At 35.4% G+C, this 20,905-nt stretch overlaps 1 protein-coding gene across 2 annotated transcripts in view; it reads right to left on the minus strand.

Moving 5' to 3' along the window:
* LMBRD1 (LMBR1 domain containing 1) overlaps positions 1 to 20,905 on the minus strand; it is a 202,519-nt gene that overhangs the window by 67,732 nt on the left and 113,882 nt on the right. For both annotated transcript variants that reach the window (XM_058306941.1, XM_071218535.1), the window contains exon 8: positions 3,680 to 3,805. In XM_058306941.1, coding sequence (XP_058162924.1) covers positions 3,680 to 3,805 — 126 coding nt within the window. The remainder of the gene's footprint in view (positions 1 to 3,679; positions 3,806 to 20,905) is intronic.

Here is a 20,905-nt window from a genome sequence, read left to right on the forward strand (position 1 = left end):
GTCAAGAAAGTAATGTTGTTAAAAGCACTGGAGGGGAAGCAACATGGCTCAACTGATAGAGCATCTGCCTACCATATGAAGGGTCCACAGTTTGATACCCAGGGCCTCCTGACCCGTGTGGTAAGCTGGCCCATGCACAGTATTGTCGCGCACAAGGAGTGCTCTGCCACGCAGGGGCATCCCTGTGTAGGGGTGCCCCACATGCAAAGTGTGCCCTGTGAGGAGAGCCACCATGCGTGGAAAAAAAGCACAGCCCACCCAGGAGTGGCGCCACATCCACGGAGAGCTGATGCAGCAAGGTGATGCAACAAAAAAGGACGCAGTTTGCCAGTGCCACCTGATAATGCAAGCAGGTGCAGAAGAACACAGAGCTAATGGACACAGAGAGCAGACAACGGGGGGGGGGGAGGAGAGCAATAAATAAATCTTTATTTAAAAAAAAGCACTGGAGAAAAAATGGTGTCTGTTTATAAGAAGTGCTAACTATTATACATCTTTTAGGTTATACTTCCTTTCTTCCAAACTGTACTCTTCTATCCCTAACCTTGATATATTTGGCCATACCCTTTCTCTCCCTGTGATCAAATTGTGTTTTATAGTGTACCTGATTAAAATACCAGCATAATGACACTAGTATAGGTGGCATAAGAGGTTTTCATGACAATTGCCACTAACAGTCACTCCCTCATTTTCCAATACATTTACAAGTAAGCCACGTTTTCTTTGGCTAATCTGACAGGTAATTTCCCTCTATGTTTATGTTATACTTACCATAAGCAGTATCTTTCTTCTTTCCCACTTGATCTCCCCTGTCCCTAAGTATCATCAATGATGTACAATAATAAACTATAATAATAAGAGTTCACTGCTAAACACAAAAAAAGGTGGAATGTAAATTTGTTTGCTTTTACTGGAAAGAATGAGAAAAATATTTACATGGGATCACATATTTAAAATGAAAAGGTATGAAATACTGTAATATTAATATCCCTATTAAAAGTTTGAGCATGTTTTTAGCAGATTCACAACATACTACTCTCCAGCCTATCTTAAGAGCAGACTCAGTTTGAAATCACACATACAATGATACAAAATATCCTTTAGTAAAAAGATTTACATAGTTTTTTCCCCCCAAAGATTTATTTATTTTCTTATTTATTTCTCTTTCCTCCCCCTACCCCAGTTATCTGTTCTCTGTGTCTATTTGCTGCGTCTTCTTTGTCCGCTTCTGTTGTCGTCAGCGGCACGGGAATCTGTGTTTCTTTTCATTGCATCATCTTTTTGTGTCAGCTCTGTGTGTGTGCGGTGTCATTCCTGGGCAGGCTGCACTTTGTTTTGCACTGGGCAGCTCTCCTTAAGGGGCACACTCCTTGCGTGTGGAGCTTCCCTACGCGGGGGACACCCCTGCGTGGCACGGCACTCCTTGCGCATGTCAGCACTGCGCATGGGCCAGCTCCACACGGGTCAAGGAGGTCCAGGGTTTGAACTGTGGACCTCCCATGTAGTAGAAGGGCGCCCTAACCACTGGGCCAAGTCTGCCGCCAAGATTTACATAGTTTTGATCATCTCTTTACATCATGACACCACTGTGCTCTTCTGGCACCAGTCCTTTTCCATACCTTATCTCATTGCTTCTCAAACTTAAGCATGCCTAAGAATCCCCTGAAAAGTTTGTTAAACCCAGATTTCCAAACCCTACCCCCAGAATATCTGTTTAGTAGGTCTTGGGTGGAGCCTAGGATTTGCATTTTTAACAAATTCCCAGTAGTAGATGCAGATAACACTTTGTACAAACTGGACTATATTTACTTATTTTTACTCCTTTAGGTCTGGTACTTCGGGTATCAAACTGGATCTCAGAGAAGGTAATCTTACAGAAAGGACACAGGAATAAAAAGACTATTCTGGAAGACAGATGCAAATGCTTCAAGTAAGTGCATCAAAAGGAGCCAGTATTTTATATTTTAACCCTAACAATTTTTTCTAAAAACTGCCATTATTTTTATTGTGTTGCTTGTCCTCTTTCTTAATGGCTTAGAGATGCTCTTTATCTGTTATGTATGCTTCAGATTATTTTCTCCTGTATTGTTGGTCTTTTAACTTTCTTTATGGTACCTATGGTTGGTACAAAAACTTTACAACATAAAAATTTAAAATCCACCAATGTCTTAATTAGCACCTGGGTTTTATGTCTTGTTTTAGAAAGTCTTCACACCAAGATAATAAAATTTTACTCTCACTTTCTCCTAGCATTTTGTAAATTCTATATTTGAGATGAATTTAGGATCCATTTTTCTATAGTATGATGTATATACAAATTTCTTTTTTATCCTTTATAGGTTGTACTAAATTTATACCTGATCTTGTGAAAAACTGCCATCTTTACAATATTGAACTTTCTCAACTAGGAGCTGATGGAGTTCTCCATTTATTTCAGTCTTCTATTATGTATTTCAGTAAATTTTATAATTTTCCCCAATAAGATCTTGACATTTATTATAATATAGTTTGTAACAATTATGGACAGAAATTTTTCTATTACATCATCCAACTCTTTATGATTTTTACAAGTTTGAATCCAGGTACCTTGAAACTCTTATTAATTCTAGTTAGTTAATTCATTCTGATTTTCTTGGTAGATGTTACCATCTACAAATAATAAAAGTTGTTTTCCTTTTTCTCCTCCCCAATTTTTATACCAAAATTTTTTCTTGTTCAACTGGGACCAACAGGAAAATGCTGATGAATAACAATGACACTTGCTATCACTGTCCTATATGTGACTTTAATGCGAATGTTTCTATTCTTTCACCAGTAATTATGGTGCTCATTACAGGCTTCCTTTGTTAAGTAGTTTCTTCTCTTCTAACATGATAGAACATTTTTTTTTTCTAAATAATAACTACAAATTGAGTTTAACCAAACACCCTCTGGTATCTATTAAGATGCTTATATAACTCATTTAATCTCAATATATTAAACTACTTTAATGTATTTCTAAATATATTTTCCTTGCACACTTTGGATAAACCTAATTTGATAATTATGAAATATTCTTTTACTAAGATACAGGTTTTGAATTGCTAATATTTTTAAATATGGCTTTCATAAGAAAGACCAATTTATGGGGTTGTTTTTTTTCATGTATGCTATTATTATTGTCTGGTTTCTGTATTGAAATTATGCTGGCCTAGTAAAAATAATTTAGAAAACTTTCTACTTTTAAGTTTTTTGAATTATTTAAGATTTATCTGTTACTTGAAGGTGAGAGAGGAAGCAAAGCTTTTGTTGTATTTTTAGAAATGCATTTAATTGACAAGTGGTTACATGTAATCTTTAACTTATTCAACTAGTACATAAAACCTAAACAAGTGAGAGTAAAATCTGATGTGCATATAGAATCTGCATACCTGGGAACTACCAAGGTCTTATTCATATATAAACAGATGGTTTTTGTTTTTTTGTTTTTTTCCCAGTTGTTGGAACACTGACAGAATTTCTCAACTGCCAGCATTCTATATGTTTTCAGAAGACCCATTTTTAAAATATGTATTTGGTCTTCAAGTATATACTACAAAAAAGTCAAACAATATCAAGAAAAATGGGTTTTCTGATGTCTAAGTCACATCTCAAAGACAAGTAATATTAAGCTTCCCAGTACAACAAAACACCAACTTACTTTTGATTTGATCGTTTGAATGTGTTGCTCTACTTCTTCAATGTCTTCAGTATTTTCTAAACGTTCATAAGCAGCACTTCTAGTGCCTTTTATCAGATTTAAAGGTAATGCTGACATGCCATAGGCCTGAAACAAAATTGAAATGTGTCAGAAGACTAATTTAAACATTATACACAATTTTCAGGTAAAAATGTACTTCAAAGTAATAATAATAACTTAAGAGTAAGCATTTGTGATGGGGTATGGTCACTGAAGAACATAGTATATGAGAGTGAATCATGATTATATTGTCTCATAATTCTGCTTATTTCACACAAACATTTAAACAGTTATATTAATAACACCAACTATTCCTGGAATAGTTAATATTCCTCAAAGGGCAAGTTGCATATTTAAAATAAACATAATAATTTATTAAAAGTAAAAAATTTACAACTTCAGACTAATCAGGGGTTAAGATAAGTGAATTAATAAAAACAATTTACAAAATTAATTTCTAGGGGGAGAAACTATTCAAGTAAACATTTAGTAAAAATATGTATTTTACTATACTCATGGTATCTGATTAGTATATCAATTATCCGTATATACAGTTTTTTTTTTAAAACATCTAAATATAAATAATCTTTCAGAAGTAAAATTGCCAACTATCACCTCCTGGTTGCAGCAACAGGATCTGAAGCAGATAGATTATGTACTTACATCTTTTTCATTTTGCTTCTAACCACATAGCTAAACTACATTACTCAGTCTCCCCTATATTTGGTAGGACCATGATGTTGAGTTTAGGAATAATGTGAGCAAAAGTAATAAATGCTACATGTTAGGTTAAACCCTCACTCTCAAAATATCTTAGACAATGTTTTCTCTCATGCTCTCTGCTATCTGGCTGTGAACTCCAAAGATGATCTCAGGTATCTTTAGTGCCATTTTAATTACTTTAGATATTGATTAAAAATTGATTATACCACAATTCAAAGAGAAAAGCATGAGTTTTTTTTAATAAGGGAGAATTTAAACAACCTGACTAAAAGGAAATCGCATAAATTTACTAATTCTATTAGATGTCAACTCCATATAGATAAATTACTAGCTGAAATTATTACCAAAATGCCACTCTTTGTACTTTTTAAAGGAGAAAATCCTGAGTTTTAAGTATTGTTAAAAGTTGTTAGTGTTCTCACAGTTCCCTATCCTCATCAAAAAAAATTGGAGAGTAGAGAGGAGGTTTCTTTGTATTAGGAGAAAATAAAATTTGGACAGATTTTCTTCTAATTAGCTCAATTCTTGTCAAATTTATACTTGTAAAGTCCTTGAAAAAATAAGGAAAATATATAATTGTCTTAAATTTGTATTTTTAACATTAAGTTTTATATCCTTAAAACTGTAAAATGTAATGTAAGAAGCCCATGAGAGCTAAAATATTCCTTAACATTTTCTTATGTGTCTTATTTGTTTTTCCTGTTCCTATCATCATTTTGACCTACTGGTTGCTCTAATATTTCCACACCCTTAAACATTATTGAAAAAAAAGTAATACAAAATTTTAAAACTTTGATGAATACATAGCATTAGCATAATGATTAGCAATTCTTTGCATTCACATATTTTAACCAGAAGCCAGTATCATCTTGCTTATTTCAACCAAATGCCAAGGCAATAATATTTTGCTAAACCCAGTTTATACCCAAGTATATTTCCTAGTCCGAGCAACCTCCTCTAAACTAGACCCTACTTCCTCCAATGCTTTGTTATTCTGTGTCAGATGGCTGTAGAAGCACTAACTTCCTTACTTAATATGACTTCCCTTGGAATGTGTTGGTCTACTCAATGTTAAAACATGTTTCTTATTTAGAATCTACAGGCAGATACAAGGTCATCTATATTCTTCCAACTCATCTACCAGTCTTACTTTCTTTTTTTTTAAAGATTTTATTTATTTATTTCTCTCCCTTTCCCACCCACACCCCGGTTGTCTGTTCTCTGTGTCTCTTTGCTGCGTCGTCTTCTTTGTCCGCTTGTGTTGTTGTCAGTGGCACAGGAATCTGTGTTTCTTTTTGTTGCGTCATCTTGTTGTGTCAGCTCTCGGTGTATGTGGTACCATTCTTGGGCAGGCTGCACTTTCTTTCACACTGGGCGGCTCTCCTTACAGGGCACGCTCCTTGTGCGTGGGGCTCCCCTACGTGTGGGACACCCCTGCATGGCACGGCACTCCTTGCATGCATCAGCACTGCACATGGGCCAGCTGCACACGGGTCAAAGAGGCCCGGGGTTTGAACCGCAGACCTCCCATATGGTAGACGGACGCCCTAAATACTGGGCCAAGTCTGCCGCCTACCAGTCTTACTTTCTATAAATTCATCCTCTATATTGCTTCCCAAATGAGCTTGCTCTAAAATCCAAGTTGGATTATGTCATTCCCCTATTTAATTCTGTATGCTTTACATTCTTCAGGACTAATAAGTTTAGTTTTCAAAGTGCTTTAAGACGTGGGTTCTGGAATGATGCCTCTTGGGCCAATAGAAAATGAGAAGGCACCTAGCCATGCAGGGACTTGGGACCCTGAGGCTACTTTGACCAGCACATCCTACTTGTTCACCTATTTTTTATGTCAGAATTTCATGCAAGAAATTTTTGAAAAAAATTTTTTTCAATGAAAGGCAGAATCATTGGTCTTAAGGATATACTTCAATCATCTAATTCTGGCATACAAAGCCCCATATGTCCTGATCCCTACCCACTTATCTAAACTTATTTCTGCCCTTTTACCATTATACATCTAAATTCCAGCCATATTGAACTGGCACTGCTCTTAAAGACTCCAATTTTACACTTGCTCAGTCTGCATCCAGTTTTCATTCCTTTGCACATGCAGTGTCTTAATCTAGAACCCTACCTTCTCACCCTATTTGACTAGCAAATTCCAGTGCTTTTCCACTCATAGCTCAATTATACCATGTCTGAGAAACATTCATGGAATTATAAATATGCCTTGCTTATAACTCAATTATAGCACAAAACATAGTACTATATGTTCAACACATTTAACACCAGATCTACCAAATTTGACTTGAGAAGTTCTTTTTTTAATTTTAGATTTATTAATTTCTCTCCCCTCCCCACCCCCCCCCCCCCCCCCCCAAGTTGTCTGCTCTCTGTGTCCATTTGCTGTATGTTTTTGAGTAAGACTAGTAACCTCTGCAGTAGACTATTCGGTACTTAATGACTGGGCCCCAATTCTTTATCCTCCAACCTTTATGCCAAGAACAAACATTTATTTTAACTTTTTAAAAAAATACTTAATTTTTTAAAAAGAAACGTAGATTACATAAACATTACATATAAAATATAGGGGATTCCCATGTGCCCTGCTACCTAGCCCTCTCACCTTTTCCCACATCAACATCCTTCATTAGTATGGTACATTTGCCACAATTGAGGAACACATCTTGGAGCATTGCCACTAAGTGTGGATTATAGTTTACATAGCAGTTTACACTCTCCCCCACACATTTTTGCATGTTATTATAAGACAAACAATGGTTTGTATATGTCCTTGCAATGTCATTCAGGACAATTTCCAAGTCCTGAAAATGCCCCCAAATTACACCTATTTTTCCTTCTCTCTCCCCCAGAGCCTTCAGTGGCCACTGCCTCCACATCAATGTTAAGACTTCTTCCACTGCTAGGATTACAGTAAATTTATAGCAGAATAACAGTATATCTCAGAAAGCTAACTACAGAATTGCCGTATGATCCAGTAATCTCACTGCTGGGTATATACCCAGAAGAAGTGAAAGCAGGGACATGAACAGATACATGCACACCAATGTTCAAAGAAATATTATCTATAATTGCCAAAAGCTGGAAACAATTACCAATAGATGAATGGATAAACAAATAGTAGGATATACATACAGCTGTAAGAAGGCATGCAGTATTAACACACAGGGTAACATGGATGAATTTTGAAGAACTTACGTTGAGTGAAGGACAAATATTTCTTAAATTAATAAAATTAGTTCTCTAATAATAAAAATTTCTTGACCAAAAGTCTTTTTAAAAACAGAGAGCTCAAAATTCACATCAACTAATTTCCTTACAGTTACAGTAGATGAGTTGAACTGAATTCCTGAATAGCTTAATGTAAAAAAAAACAAAAAAAAGAAAAGAAAAATAGGTCCTTGGCAACAGCTTGGCAACATGGGGCCAGAATAAAATATCCTCTTTTGAATTTTTGATTGTTTGAAAAGAACTATAAAAGAAAATATACATATTTGTTACTGAGCTTTTAGCTTGTTTCTAGACTGCAGGGCATGTTTAAGTTTCAGTGATTACCTGGTAATTTAAAGGTTATGATAAGCTTACCATAACACATTACACAAAACACTTAAGGTCTCTAAAAAAGGTATTTTGAATTTAACTTCAGAATATTTTGGGGAAAAAAAGTCTGAAAGTATCTTTTTCCGAAACAAAAAATTTCTATTGCTTACTACTGCCCTCTAGTGAATTATCAGAAAAATCAACAAGTCTCTTTAGAGGTGATTTTTTTTATTCACCCCCCCACCTTTGTGGCTTTTTGCGTGCTGTCTGCTCTCTATGTCCATTCTCTGTGTGTTCTTCTGTGTCTATATTTATTTATTTTTATTTCCATCCCTCCCAGCGGCTTGTATGCTGTCAGCTCTGTGTCCATTCACTGCACACTCTTCTGTGTTTTTTTGCTTGTCTCCCTTTTGTTGTTGTTGTGGCGTCACCTTGCTGAGTCGGAGCTCTGCGGCGCCTGTGGGCCTGGAAGCTCTCCTCAGCGTGTGGGTGAGCCTGCCTTCACAATGAGGCCCCAGGACTCCAACCCAGGGCCTCCCATATGATAGACAGGAGCTTAATTGTTTGAGCCACAGCCACTTCTCTAGAGGTGATCTTTTAAAATGATTCTAAGTCTGCCAAAATTTTCTCCAATTTACTTGCTTCATCGTCCAAGAATAAATTACCATATGTATCTTTTTTTTCAAATTTATTTTTTAAATTTTATATTTTTATTTTTTAAGATTTATTTATTTATTTTATTTCCCTACCCACCCACCCAAGTTGTCTGCTCTCTGTGTCTATTCACTGTGTGTTCTTCTGTGATTGCTCCCATCCTTATCAGCGGCACCGGGAATCTGGGTTTCTTTTTGTTGCGTTATCTTGTGTCAGCTCTCCGTGTGTGCTGTGCCATTCTTGGGCAGGCTGCACTTTCTTTCGCACTAGGAGGCTCTCCTTATGGGGTGCACTCCTTGCGGGTGGGGCTCCCCTACGCGGGGGATACCCCTGCGTGGAACGGCACTCCTTGCGCGCATCAGCACTGCGCATGGGCCAGCTCCACAAGGGTCAAGGAGGCCTGGGGTTTGAACTGCAGACCTCCCATGTGGTAGGTGGATGCCCTATCCTTTGGGCCAAGACCGCTACCCCATATGTATCTTAAAATCGAAAAATTTTGAAAGAATATATACAAACTACAAGCATTTCTAATGCCATTTTGCACTAAGTTTAGAATAGCACGATTTCTCTGTATATCTCATTTCTATATTAGGTGATAGTTTCCTAATTACTGCAAAAGGTCAACATCAAGCACTGCATGAAGGCTCAACTAGTGGCTTGTACATATATGTAACATCTGTTATTCAATGACAGGTATGATGTTGTGACTAATAAAATAATTCATTTAACACATAGTCAATTAAGATTTTCCTTTTAAGTTTTCATTGATTTTAAGATGCAGATATACTTCCTCATATTTAACAGCAGTTAAATATGGTTTTATCTTGAAATTGTATACATAATTATTTGGCTAAGCATAAATGATGACAGAATTGTTATTACCTGTGCATTTACAAGTTTGGTCACAGCTGGTTACATAATGGTTATATAATGATTATAGGGAACCACTGTTCTAATTTATGGGGCCAGACAACTTTTGATGGGTACAGCTAAGTTAAAGGCATTCTTGGTATTACTACTGAATTTAATTCCCACTTAAAATGTGTTATAGTACTATGACTTGACATAAACTAAAAATTAATGTGTAAGGAGACATAGAACAAAGGAATATAAACAGTAAGTAAATATTCATTGAAGCAAAGAGCAAAATTCTGTATTTCCTTACAAATTATCAATCAAGTGCTTTATGAACTTAAGAAGGGAAGATACTGAAAGTAGAAGCCATATTACATTTTGATATTTAGGTATATGAAAAAGGATTGCCTTTTATATGGCATGCCAAAGAATACCAACAACAGTTTAAATTTACAAAATGGATGTGTTAGCAGCCTGGAAGAAAATCCCAGAGACAAGAATGGAACATTCTTAAGAAAAGCTACACCATTAATTCTCTTGATAGCACAAGACATAATATTGTTTAGTATTAAATATAGACATCAATTACCAATTCAAAAAGTACTTCAGAAGACTCAAGATTCCAAATGTGAAATTTCAGGAAGAGCTTTCCAATTTATTTCACTTATATATTCCTTGCTATGTATGCAAAAGAGTGACGATTTTTAAAAAGTGTCTAAATAAGTCTTAAAAAACCTTTTTACTAAATATAAAACAAAAATTAAAATAAGAAAACAATGGCACGGTTTTCTCCTTTTAGTCGATGCATGTTACAAAATAAAGGTGCATCTTACTATCAATGTCATAGATTAAATGAAATATGGTAACACATGGAAGCCTAAGAAATTTGACTTTCAAAGGAGATTTCTGTCTTCAAAGATTTTTGAGAACACTGTTCTAGTTCATGGGGGCAAGACAACATTTGATGGGTACAGGAAGAAAAGTTTTATTTCTACTTTGGAATCACCAAATTCTGAATTTGTCAACTTTTAATTTTCTTTAATCCAAATATACATAGATTAGCATAATAGTATGTATATTTAATTCATAAACACATCTTGAAGGATATATTCAATTTTATACTGATAAGGGTATAAAGATAGAAAGTTCAATAGTCCCTGCTTCTGTAAATGTTTCAGTGATCCACATGATATATTCTGCATGAAAATATCATTATTCAGTATTTCCCCACTTGGTGGCACCAAAAAATTAAAACATATATATAAATATCTGGGACTAGAGGTTTCATGTTTCAAATCTAAAAAGTAGCAGATTCACTTATAAGTTTTAAATAACAGGCATGCTAATATTTTATTTGACCTTCTCCAAAAACTGGATTTCCAATATTTATTTGGCTATTCCTAAGTACAGTGGTCCTATTAGTAAAATTTTAAACAATCAATGTGTTTCTAAACTATTCAGTAATGCAGGCCCAAGAAATTTATTGCAGTAAGATAAAGTACAAAAACTTTTCTAACTTTTCTATAGCCTCATCACTAATAATTAGGCTACAGATACTGTAACAGACATGATTTTAGCTTTAATAATTTAATTCTCTGTACTCAGGGTCAAATTACTTCAAGTATTAACCTATACTACTTTCAGTATCTTAATTAATTAAAATTAAACCTCTTCTACACCCCACTAATATGCACTATACTCTTTCTCATACTATGCCACAAGGAAAGCCCAATTTGGAAACTTTTCCAAAAGTAGAAAACTTTGTAAACCAACTGCAAGCAAATATGATAATAAGCGCCATTAACAATAAAACCACCTATCTACAAACAGCTGATTTTCAACTAGCTATTACTAAAGTTTAACTAGGGCCTTTTTTGAAAGTATGAAGTATAATTTGTACTGTAGTTAGCAAATAGGTTGTCAGACACCATATCCCTAACTCCCTCTGTGTTCCCTCTCTAATACCTCCAATCTAAAAATAAGGTCTTTAAGTGGTCCTTTTTATAAGGGAACTTAATAAGAATTAACAAGATACAAATGGGATGAGTCCCTATAACTAAATTTGAAGATCAGGTACTTTACTTTAGAGATTAGGGATCTGCAAACTTTTTCTGTAAAAGGTCAAACGGTAAATATTGTAGGCTTTGTGGACCACGTGGTCTCTGTCACAATACTCAACTCTGCTCAAAAGCAAACTTAGACAATATGAACATGAATGGGCATGGCGGTGTTCCAATACTACCATTTACAAAAACAGGTAATGAGCCTGATTTGTCCAGCAGCCTGCAGTTTACAGACCCCTGTTTTAGAGCACAAAAAGTATCTAAGTACATGCATGGAAGACTCATGTCACTTTAATATTCTAATAGTATGACAATAAGCCCCACAAAAGGATGTATTTATATTAAAACATTTATAATAATCTGTAATGAAATAAAATTAAGTAAAGTATAATCTTAAAATGTATAGAGTACATGATCTAATGGAAGATAAACAGAATTTGGAAAGTGGTTGTGAATCATCTAAAGGAAGAAAACCTCTAATCTGTAGGTTAGTCAACTCAATACTTTATATTGAAGAAGGAAATAATTCCTGAATTCATTACAAAAGCCCATAATAATTAGTCCTCAACCTTTTAACTTCCCTTTTTATTGAATTTATAATCAATAAACAGAAGTATTCCAGTAAAGAAGAAGGTATGTTTCTCTCTTATAAAATAAAAATGTAAATTGAGATGTGTAAAAGCAATTACTCAATGTCTGATCATCCTCAAATGAAGTGATAAATTTAACTTCTCAACTAACAAAGCTTAGAACCAAATTCAGATTTATAAAAACAAACTTTACTACTATCCACTTGAGAGCCAATCAATGAATTTTATCCATGAATTGACTACACAGTGATATTAATATAAGGAATGTATAGCAAAACCCTAGTGAAATTCAGAGAAACAAAGTAAATTCACAGACTAGAATTTCATGGTAGTAGTCTGGCTTTCTTCAAAGCATTAAACCATACTGCTGCTCAAAGTTTCTGATTTTCAGAGGAGTTTTTAAAAAACGGAATCATTGTTTAATAAATACATGAGAGATGTAAAACTAAGTAAAATATTTTATATTGTAATTACAGTGAAATAAAACATTTTATATTGTAATTATAGTGAATGTTAAAATAGCAGAATAGTCATCAAATCACATGAAGTTTCCACGCACATAAACATTGTACTTCACCGGTTGTTCACCAAGGTAGTAGCTTTTTCCAGTTTACTGGCTACCGTGTCCTGTGACAACATGCTTGGGCTATTTGTTAAGCAATTCTGGCAAAATTTTTCAAGAACATCTTAAGCTCCCATATTTTACCAAGTTGTTCTTAAAATGACAAATTATTGCTATTTTATGTTGTATAATTTCAAATTTGCAACCCTCAAATTTGTATAAGAGGAGACCATAGTGTGCTAGGGTCACTCTATATGTTTAAAAAACAGAAACAAAAAACCCTTCAGAGAGTGATTATTTCTGTTACTAATAAGGTAACAAAGCATAAACAAATGATGTAACCAGCCATTCAAGATCACCTGGCTGATTGATGGAAGTTTCATCAATACCTAATGAAACTCAAATCATTTCAAAGCAAAATACATTAATGAACATAGAGATGCAACAAGTTGTATCATATATTGTGGCTCAGGATTCCCTGGTCTATATTCTTTCTGTTATTCATGATTCAAGGAATTACCTTATAAAAAGAATACAACTTAAAGGGGCAGTTTCTTGGTAAATTCTTTGGTTAAGTAAAGTAGCCTGTCACAGAAAAGCTAGCAGGCTGTTTTTTATACAATTAAAATTAAAATGTTCTCAAACTGAAAAACCAATACTGTGATTTTTAAACAAACATTAACTGTGCAAAGGTCAAAGTGAAAAGATGCTAAATCCACAACCAATTAAGTTCATCTTTCAAAGTAAAATTAAAACATGCATGCAATCATTCAAAAATTAATCTACCTATCAAACACAAACTATATTATTCTGCTACTCATTTAACTAGTAACATACTTTATAATGACTACATATTAATACCGGAGGCTATTTCAAACTATTTCAAAGCAAAATACATTAATGAACTTACAGATGTAAGCTCTATCATATATGAAAATAACACAAAGCCATCTAGCCTTGGTTATCATTTATTCTAAGTATCTGCTTATAGGCAGCTCTCAGAATAAACCATGAAGTTTATAGGATTTTAAATTTGCAAAGCTATTTAAGAGTTTGAAACTTAAAATTTTATCTTCTGAGATAGAATTCCAGCATGATAGCTCTGCCAACCCTCTACCGACTGAAACTGATGAAAACAATAAAAAAAAAAAAACAAATATTTAAAGCCTCTGGAAATGGTCCTAAGGACAAACAGCAAACGAAGAACTATCTATTCAAGAACATCTACACAAATTTGTTAAGAAAGGTGAAAGTCTGTGGTATCTGAATCAAGACTGCTCCATCCCTCCCCATCCCAGCTCAGCAAGGTAGAGACTACTCCTACTGCTACAGCCAAGAACAAAGAGCTACCTCTCCCCTCAGCTCCCATCCAGAGGGCTCTTCTCAGGAGAAAAAGGACTTGAGTTTTTCAATCATTTCAGTCAGGCCTGTTGCAGGGTTAAGTACCAGGCAAGTGATTTAGAGAGGTGCAACAGCCCCACTCTTTTGTGGAAGAGAGGCTTTTCTTTGAGCACCAAGAACTAAGACTGGAGCTCCAATAATTCTTGCCCTGGCTCAAGCTGTGATGGATTCAGGCTCAGAAAGGCAAGCCAGGAGGACCGCTGGCCATAAAGCTCCTGACCTTAAGATCTCTATTCTTAGAGCAGGTGTGTCACTCAGAAACAAGTCTACCATTGTCCCTGCCCCCAGCTCTAAGACCTAGCTTTTTGAAGGCTCAGGGATTTGGGGAGGAGAAACAGTCCTTACAACAGATAGCTCTTATTCTCTTCCCAAAGGACTGACTTCATTTAAAATAAAGCAAGAAGAAAGCAAAGAGTAGGGTCTCCCTCAGAAAGAGCGGGAGTTGAGAAGGAAAGCAACTGGGAGGAGATTCAAAATACAGGCTAAACTGCAATCCAGCTGGTTTGCTGAAGAGAACTGGGGGAAAAGTTAGCTTGAAGGAACCCTCCTACGGTGAGAACAAATCTCAACCACTAACCTCAGAAGCTATTCCATCAATGGTGAGGAAGATTAAATTAGCTTTTAGATGATTATCTGCTTCAGGGCATTGCTGTAAACAATAATGTGATCAGTCTGCAATTAGTGGAGTAACAGTTGAGTGTGGCAGGAAATCCTTGGGAGAGCCCTACCAATACATGGTCATCCCACGGTGACTGTGAGCAAACCCAAAGCTGTACTTCCCAGGAGCAACCGCAGACACAACATTGGGGGAGGGAGTGGTAGGGGATATAATTCACTAAAATAGTCCAGCTTATCAATGAACAAACAAGCAAGCAAGTAAGCAACAATAGCTAGCTTCCAGGGAGTGTGTGTTTGTGTGGGGAAGTACCTTGAGTTACTACAATATATTGTCTAAAAAGTCTAGTTTCCAACAAAGTATTTCAAAACATACAAAGAAACAAGAAAGTATGACCCAAAGACCAGTGTCAGTGGTGGATGAAGGGAAAAAAACAGGCAACAAAAACTGCTTCTAAGAGCTACCAAATGTTGGATTTAACAGAAAAAAAATATTCAAGTAGTCATTATGAATATGTTTTTTTAAAAAAGGGAGGGGGCTTGATTAAAGTAAAGGAAGAGTAACATCACCAAGAAGGCAGAGTGAGATACTCCAGGATTCTGCCCCCATACAGAATCTTTACCCAACTGGCAAAAAACTGGCAGAACCATCTTTCTCAGAAATCTGGAAAATAGTTAAAGAGTTGCAAAAATTGGATAAGCACCAAATTATGAAAAAGGCAATTTTTAAAAGGTAGGAAAACATTCTGGTACCACTGATAGCCCTTTCCTCACCCCTTTCCAAAGTCAAAGCAGAGCCAGTCCACATGTTCAGTATAGTGCCATGATCCTGGCTACAAGGAACCAGAGCAAGCCCTTTGCACTTATTGGGGTGTAATACAGATCTGTACCAATCTATCTGATGGGAGCCAGAAGGACTGAAGTAGGATCCTCATCTGGCTGAACTTCCCAGAACCTGCCCCTCTACAAAAGCAGTAGCAGGGATGTTAAAAATCAGTGTTAAGAAACAGTCTTATCACTGTAGCACAGGGCAAAGAATTATTGGCTTTAAGACTTATACAACAGAGCTTCTGGGACTGAACAAAAGATTATTTCATGGGGAGAATATGAGACATTTGCATCTACGAGGCTACGAGCACATGCCCAGGACAAGAATCATGCTCTATGCTTTCACCAATAAACATCAATAAATATGAGTCAATAAGTGCTTGTTTTTAAGTCAATCCAATGTGTGGTATTTGTCATAGCAGCGAGAAAACCAAGATACTATCCAAAGCAATTTATGCATTCAATGCATTCCCAATTAAAATTCAAATAGTTTAATTTAGTGTCTTAATTTCCTAGGCTGCTAGGACAAATACCACATAACAGGTTGGCTTAGACAAAAGAAATTTATTAGCCCACAGTCTTGAGACTAGGAGAAGTCCAAAATCAAGGTATCATCAAAGTGATGCACTCTTTCCCAAGACTTTGGTGCTCTGGTGCTGGCTGCTGGTGATCCTTGGGTTCCATGGCTTTCCCCATTATATGGTGATATCTTCTTTCTCCTCAAGTTCCAAATGATTTCCAGCTTCTTCTCCTTGTGGCTTTATCTTCAGAAGACCCACATTATATATTAAGGCCTAACTTCTTTCAGCTGGGCAACACCTTAACTAAAAATAACATCTTCAAAAGGTCCTATTTACATGATTTCACACTCACAAACAGGTACTAAAACTATGAACATGTTTTTTTCTGGAGTGCATAATTCAACCTACCACGTTTAGTTAAGCAAACTAAACCTAAAGCAAGCAAAAGGAAGATAATAATAGAGTGGAAATTAATGAAATAAGAGTAATAGAGCAATAGAGAAAATCAATGAAATCACAAAGCTAGTTCTTTGAAAAGAACAAATTTATTTTTATTATGCCATTTTTTAAACTTTATTTTGCATATTTAATAATTGAAAATATAAACAAAAACTAAAAAGAAAACACAGTTGAATAAAAACATACATTTCTCTACTAAATGTATTGGATACCTATAAATTTTTAAATATATAATTTGTCACACTGTATATTTGGTTCATAGTAATGCAATCATTTGTCCTTTTGTGTATTTTGTCCTTTTGTGTCTGGCTTGCTTTGCTCAACATAAGTCCTCCAGATTCATCCATGCTGTCACATGCTTTATGACTTCATTTCTTCTTACAGCTGCATAATCCCATCGTGTGAATTGATCACAGTTTGTTTATCCATTCATCTGTAGATGGACACCTGGGATGTTTCCAACTTTTGGCAATCATGAATAATGCTGCTATGAACATCGGTGTACAGATGTCTGTTCATGTCACTGCCCTCAGTTCTTCTGGGTATATACCTAGTAGTGATATTGCAGGGTCACATGGCAACTCTATATTCAACTTTTTTAGGTACTGCCAAACAGTCCTCTACAGTGGCCGTACTAATCTGCATTCCCGTCCAACAGTGAATAAGTGTTCCTATCTCTTCACATCCTCTCCAACACTAGTAGTTCTCTGTCTTTTTATTAGTGGCCATTCTGATAGGCGTGAAATGATAGCTCACTGTAGTTTTGATTTGCATTTCACTAATCATTAGTGATGTTGAGCATTTCTTCATGCGTTTTCTACCATTTGTATTTCTTCTTTGGATAAATGTCTATTCAAGTCTTTTGCCCATTTTTAAAATTAGGTTGGTTGTCTTTTTATTGTTGAGTTGTAACTTCTCTTTATATATCCTGGATATTAAGCCCTTATCAGATATGTGATTTCCAAATATTTTCTCCCATTGAATTGGCTGCCTTTTCACCCTTTTGACCAAGTCCTGTGAGGTGCAAAAGTGCTTAATTTTGAGGAGGTCTTATCATTCTATTTTTTTCTTTTGTTGCACATGCTTTGGGTGGAAGGTCCAAGAAACCATCACCTGCTACAAGGTCTTAAAGATGTTTTCCTACATTTTTTCTAGTAGTTTTATGATCCTGGCTTTTATATTTAGGTCGTTGATTCTTGTATAGGGAGGGACATAGGGGTCCTCTTTCATTCTTTTGGTTATAGATATGCAGTTCTCCCAGCACCATTTGGTGAAGAAACTGTTTCGTCCCATTAACAGTAACTTGGTAGGTTTGTCAAAAACCAGTTGTCTGTATAGGTGAGGGTTTATTTCTGGGTTCTCAATTCTATTCCACTGATTGATGTGTCTATCTTTATGCCAGTACCATGCTGTCTTGACCATTGTAGCTTTGTAATGTTTCAAGGTCAGGCAGTGAAATTCCTCCCATGCCAATCTTCTTTTTTAGAATACCTTTGGCTATTCATGTACACCTTTCCTTCCAAATGAATTTGGTAATTGCCTTTTCTAATTCTATAAAGTAAGCTGTTGGGATTTTGGCTGGTATTGCACTGAATCTATGAATCAGTTTAGTTAAGATTGACATCTTCATGATATTTATTCTTCCACTCCATGAACATGGAATGTCTTTCCATTTGTTTAGGTCTTTTAAAATTTCTTTTAGCATTGTTTTGTAGTTTTCTGCATATACGTCCTATACTTCTTTGATTAAATTAATACCTAGGTATCTGAGTCTTCCTGTTGCTATTGAAAATGTTATTTCCCCCCAGATTTCCTCCTCAGATTTTTCAGTACTAGAGTACAAAAACATTACTGGTTTTTGCATGTTGATCCTGTATCCTCCCACTTGGCTGAACTCATTTATTAGCTGAAGTAGATTTGTCATGGATACTTCAGGATTCTAAGTACAGGGTTATGTCATCTGTAAACAGTGAGAGTTTTACTTCCTCTTTCCCTATTTGGATGGCTTCAATTTATTTTTTCTTGTCTAATTACCATAGCTAGAACTTCTAGCACAATACTGAATGACTATGGTGACAGTGGGCATCCTTGTCTTGTTTCCAATCTGGGAGGGAAAGCTTTCAACCTTTCCCCATTGAGTATGATGTTAGCTGTGGATTTTTCATATATGCCTTTTATCATATTGAGGAATTTTCCTTCTCTTCCTACCTTTTGAAATGTTTTTATCAAAAAAGAAAGCTGGATTTTGTCAAATGCCTTTTCTGCATCAATTTATATGATCACGTTTTTTCTTCCTTCAGTTTGTTAATGCGATGTATTATGTTGACTGATTTTCTTATGTGGAACCAGCCTTGCATACCAGGAAAAAATCCCACTTGGTCATGATGTGTAAGTCTTTTGATATGCTGTTGGATTCTATTTGAAAGTATTTTGTTTAGAATTTTTGCATCTATGTTCATTAGAGAGATTGGTCTGTAATTTTCTTTTATTTGTAGTATCTTATTTGGCTTTGGTATTAGGGTGATGCTGCTTTCATAAAATGCATTGGGTATTTTTCCCTCCTCTTCGATTTTTTTGAAGAGTTTAAACAGGATTGGCAATTTTTTTCAAAATGCTTGGTAGAATTTACCTGTGACACTGTCTGGTCCAGGACTTTTCTTTGTGAGAAGATTTTTGATGACAGATTCAATCTCCTTAAATTGGTGTGTTAAGTTCTTGTATTCCTTGCAGTGTCAGTGTAGGTTGGTTGTGCATTTCTAGGCATTTGTCCATTTCATCTAGGCTGTCTAGTTTGATGGCATACAGTTTCTCATAGTATCCTCTTATGATTGTTTTTATTTCTGTGGGGTCAGTGGTAACTTCCCCCCTTTCATTTCTGATTGTATTTATTTGCATCTTCTCTCTTTTTCTCTTTGTTAGTCTAGCTGGGGGTTTGCCAATTTTATTGATCTCAAAGAACCAGCTTTTGGTTTTGTTGATTTTTCTCTATGGTTTTGGTTGTTGTTGTTGTTGTTGTTCTCAACTTCATTTATTTCTGTTCTAGTCTTTATTATTTCTTTCTTTCTGCTTGCTTTGGGATTGGTTTGCTGTTCTTTTTCTAGTTTCTCTAGTTGTTCAGTTAAATCTTTGAGTTTAGCTCTTTCTTCTTTTTTAATATAGGCATTTAGCGCTATAAATTTCCCACTCAAGACTGCCTTTGCTATATCCCCTAAGTTTTGATAAGTTATGTTCTCATTTTCATGTGTCTCAATATTTACTGATTTCACTAGCAATTTCTTCTTTGACACACTGATTATTTAGGAGTGTGTTGTTCAGCCTCCACACATTTATGAATTTACTTTTTTCCTATTATTGATTTCCAGTCACATTCCATTATGATCTGAGAAGGTGCTTTGTATAATTTCAATCTTTTTTTATATTTATTGAGAGATGCATTGTGTCCTAACATGTGGTCAATCCTGGAGAAAGATCCATAGGCACTTGAGAAGAATGTATAACCCACTGCATTTGGATGTAGTGTTCTGTATATGTCTGTTAGGTCTAATTCGTATATCATATTGTTCAAGTTCTCTGTTTCTTTGTTGATCTTCTGTTTAGTTGTTCTATCGAAGACATGAGTGGGGTGTTTACATCACCAAAGATTATTGTAGAGATGTCTATTTCTCTCTTCAGTTTTGCCAGAGTTTGTCTCATGTATTTTGGGGCATCCTAGTGAGGTACATAGATATTTATGACTGTTGTATCTTCTTGGTGGATTGTCCCTTTTATTAATATATAATGGCCTTCTGTATCTCTTCTAACTTTTTGCACTTAAAGTCTGTTTTGTCTGATATTAGTATACCCACCCCTGCTCTTTTCTGGTTACTATTTGTTTGGACTATCTTTTCCCAACCTTTCACTTTCAGCTGATTTGTATTCCTGGATCTAAGGTGAGTTTCTTATAAGCAGCATACGGATGGCTCATGTTTTTTTATCCATTCTGTCAGCCTGTATCTTTTTATTAGGGAATTTAATCCATCAACATTCAATGATATTATTGTAAATGCACTGTTTACTTCCTCCATTTTATTCTTTGGTTTCCACATGTCATATCTTATTTTTGTATTTTTTTTTTTATTCTTTTGGTTATCCTTTATGCTATTTTTTCTTCTATATTCTTCTCCAAGACTGTCTCTCCTGCCTTTTTCTTTCAGGTTCTAAGGCTTCCTTTAGTATTTCCTGCTAAGGTAGATTCTTTTTGCAAACTCTCTTAGTTTCTGTTTGTTTGTGAATATTTACTCACCTTCATATTTGAAGGACAATTTTGCTGGATAAAGAATTCTCAGCTGGCAGTTTTTCGCTTTCAGTATCCTAAT

The sequence above is a fragment of the Dasypus novemcinctus genome, chromosome 11 (assembly GCF_030445035.2).
Source record: "Dasypus novemcinctus isolate mDasNov1 chromosome 11, mDasNov1.1.hap2, whole genome shotgun sequence".
Lineage (NCBI taxonomy): Eukaryota > Metazoa > Chordata > Mammalia > Cingulata > Dasypodidae > Dasypus > Dasypus novemcinctus.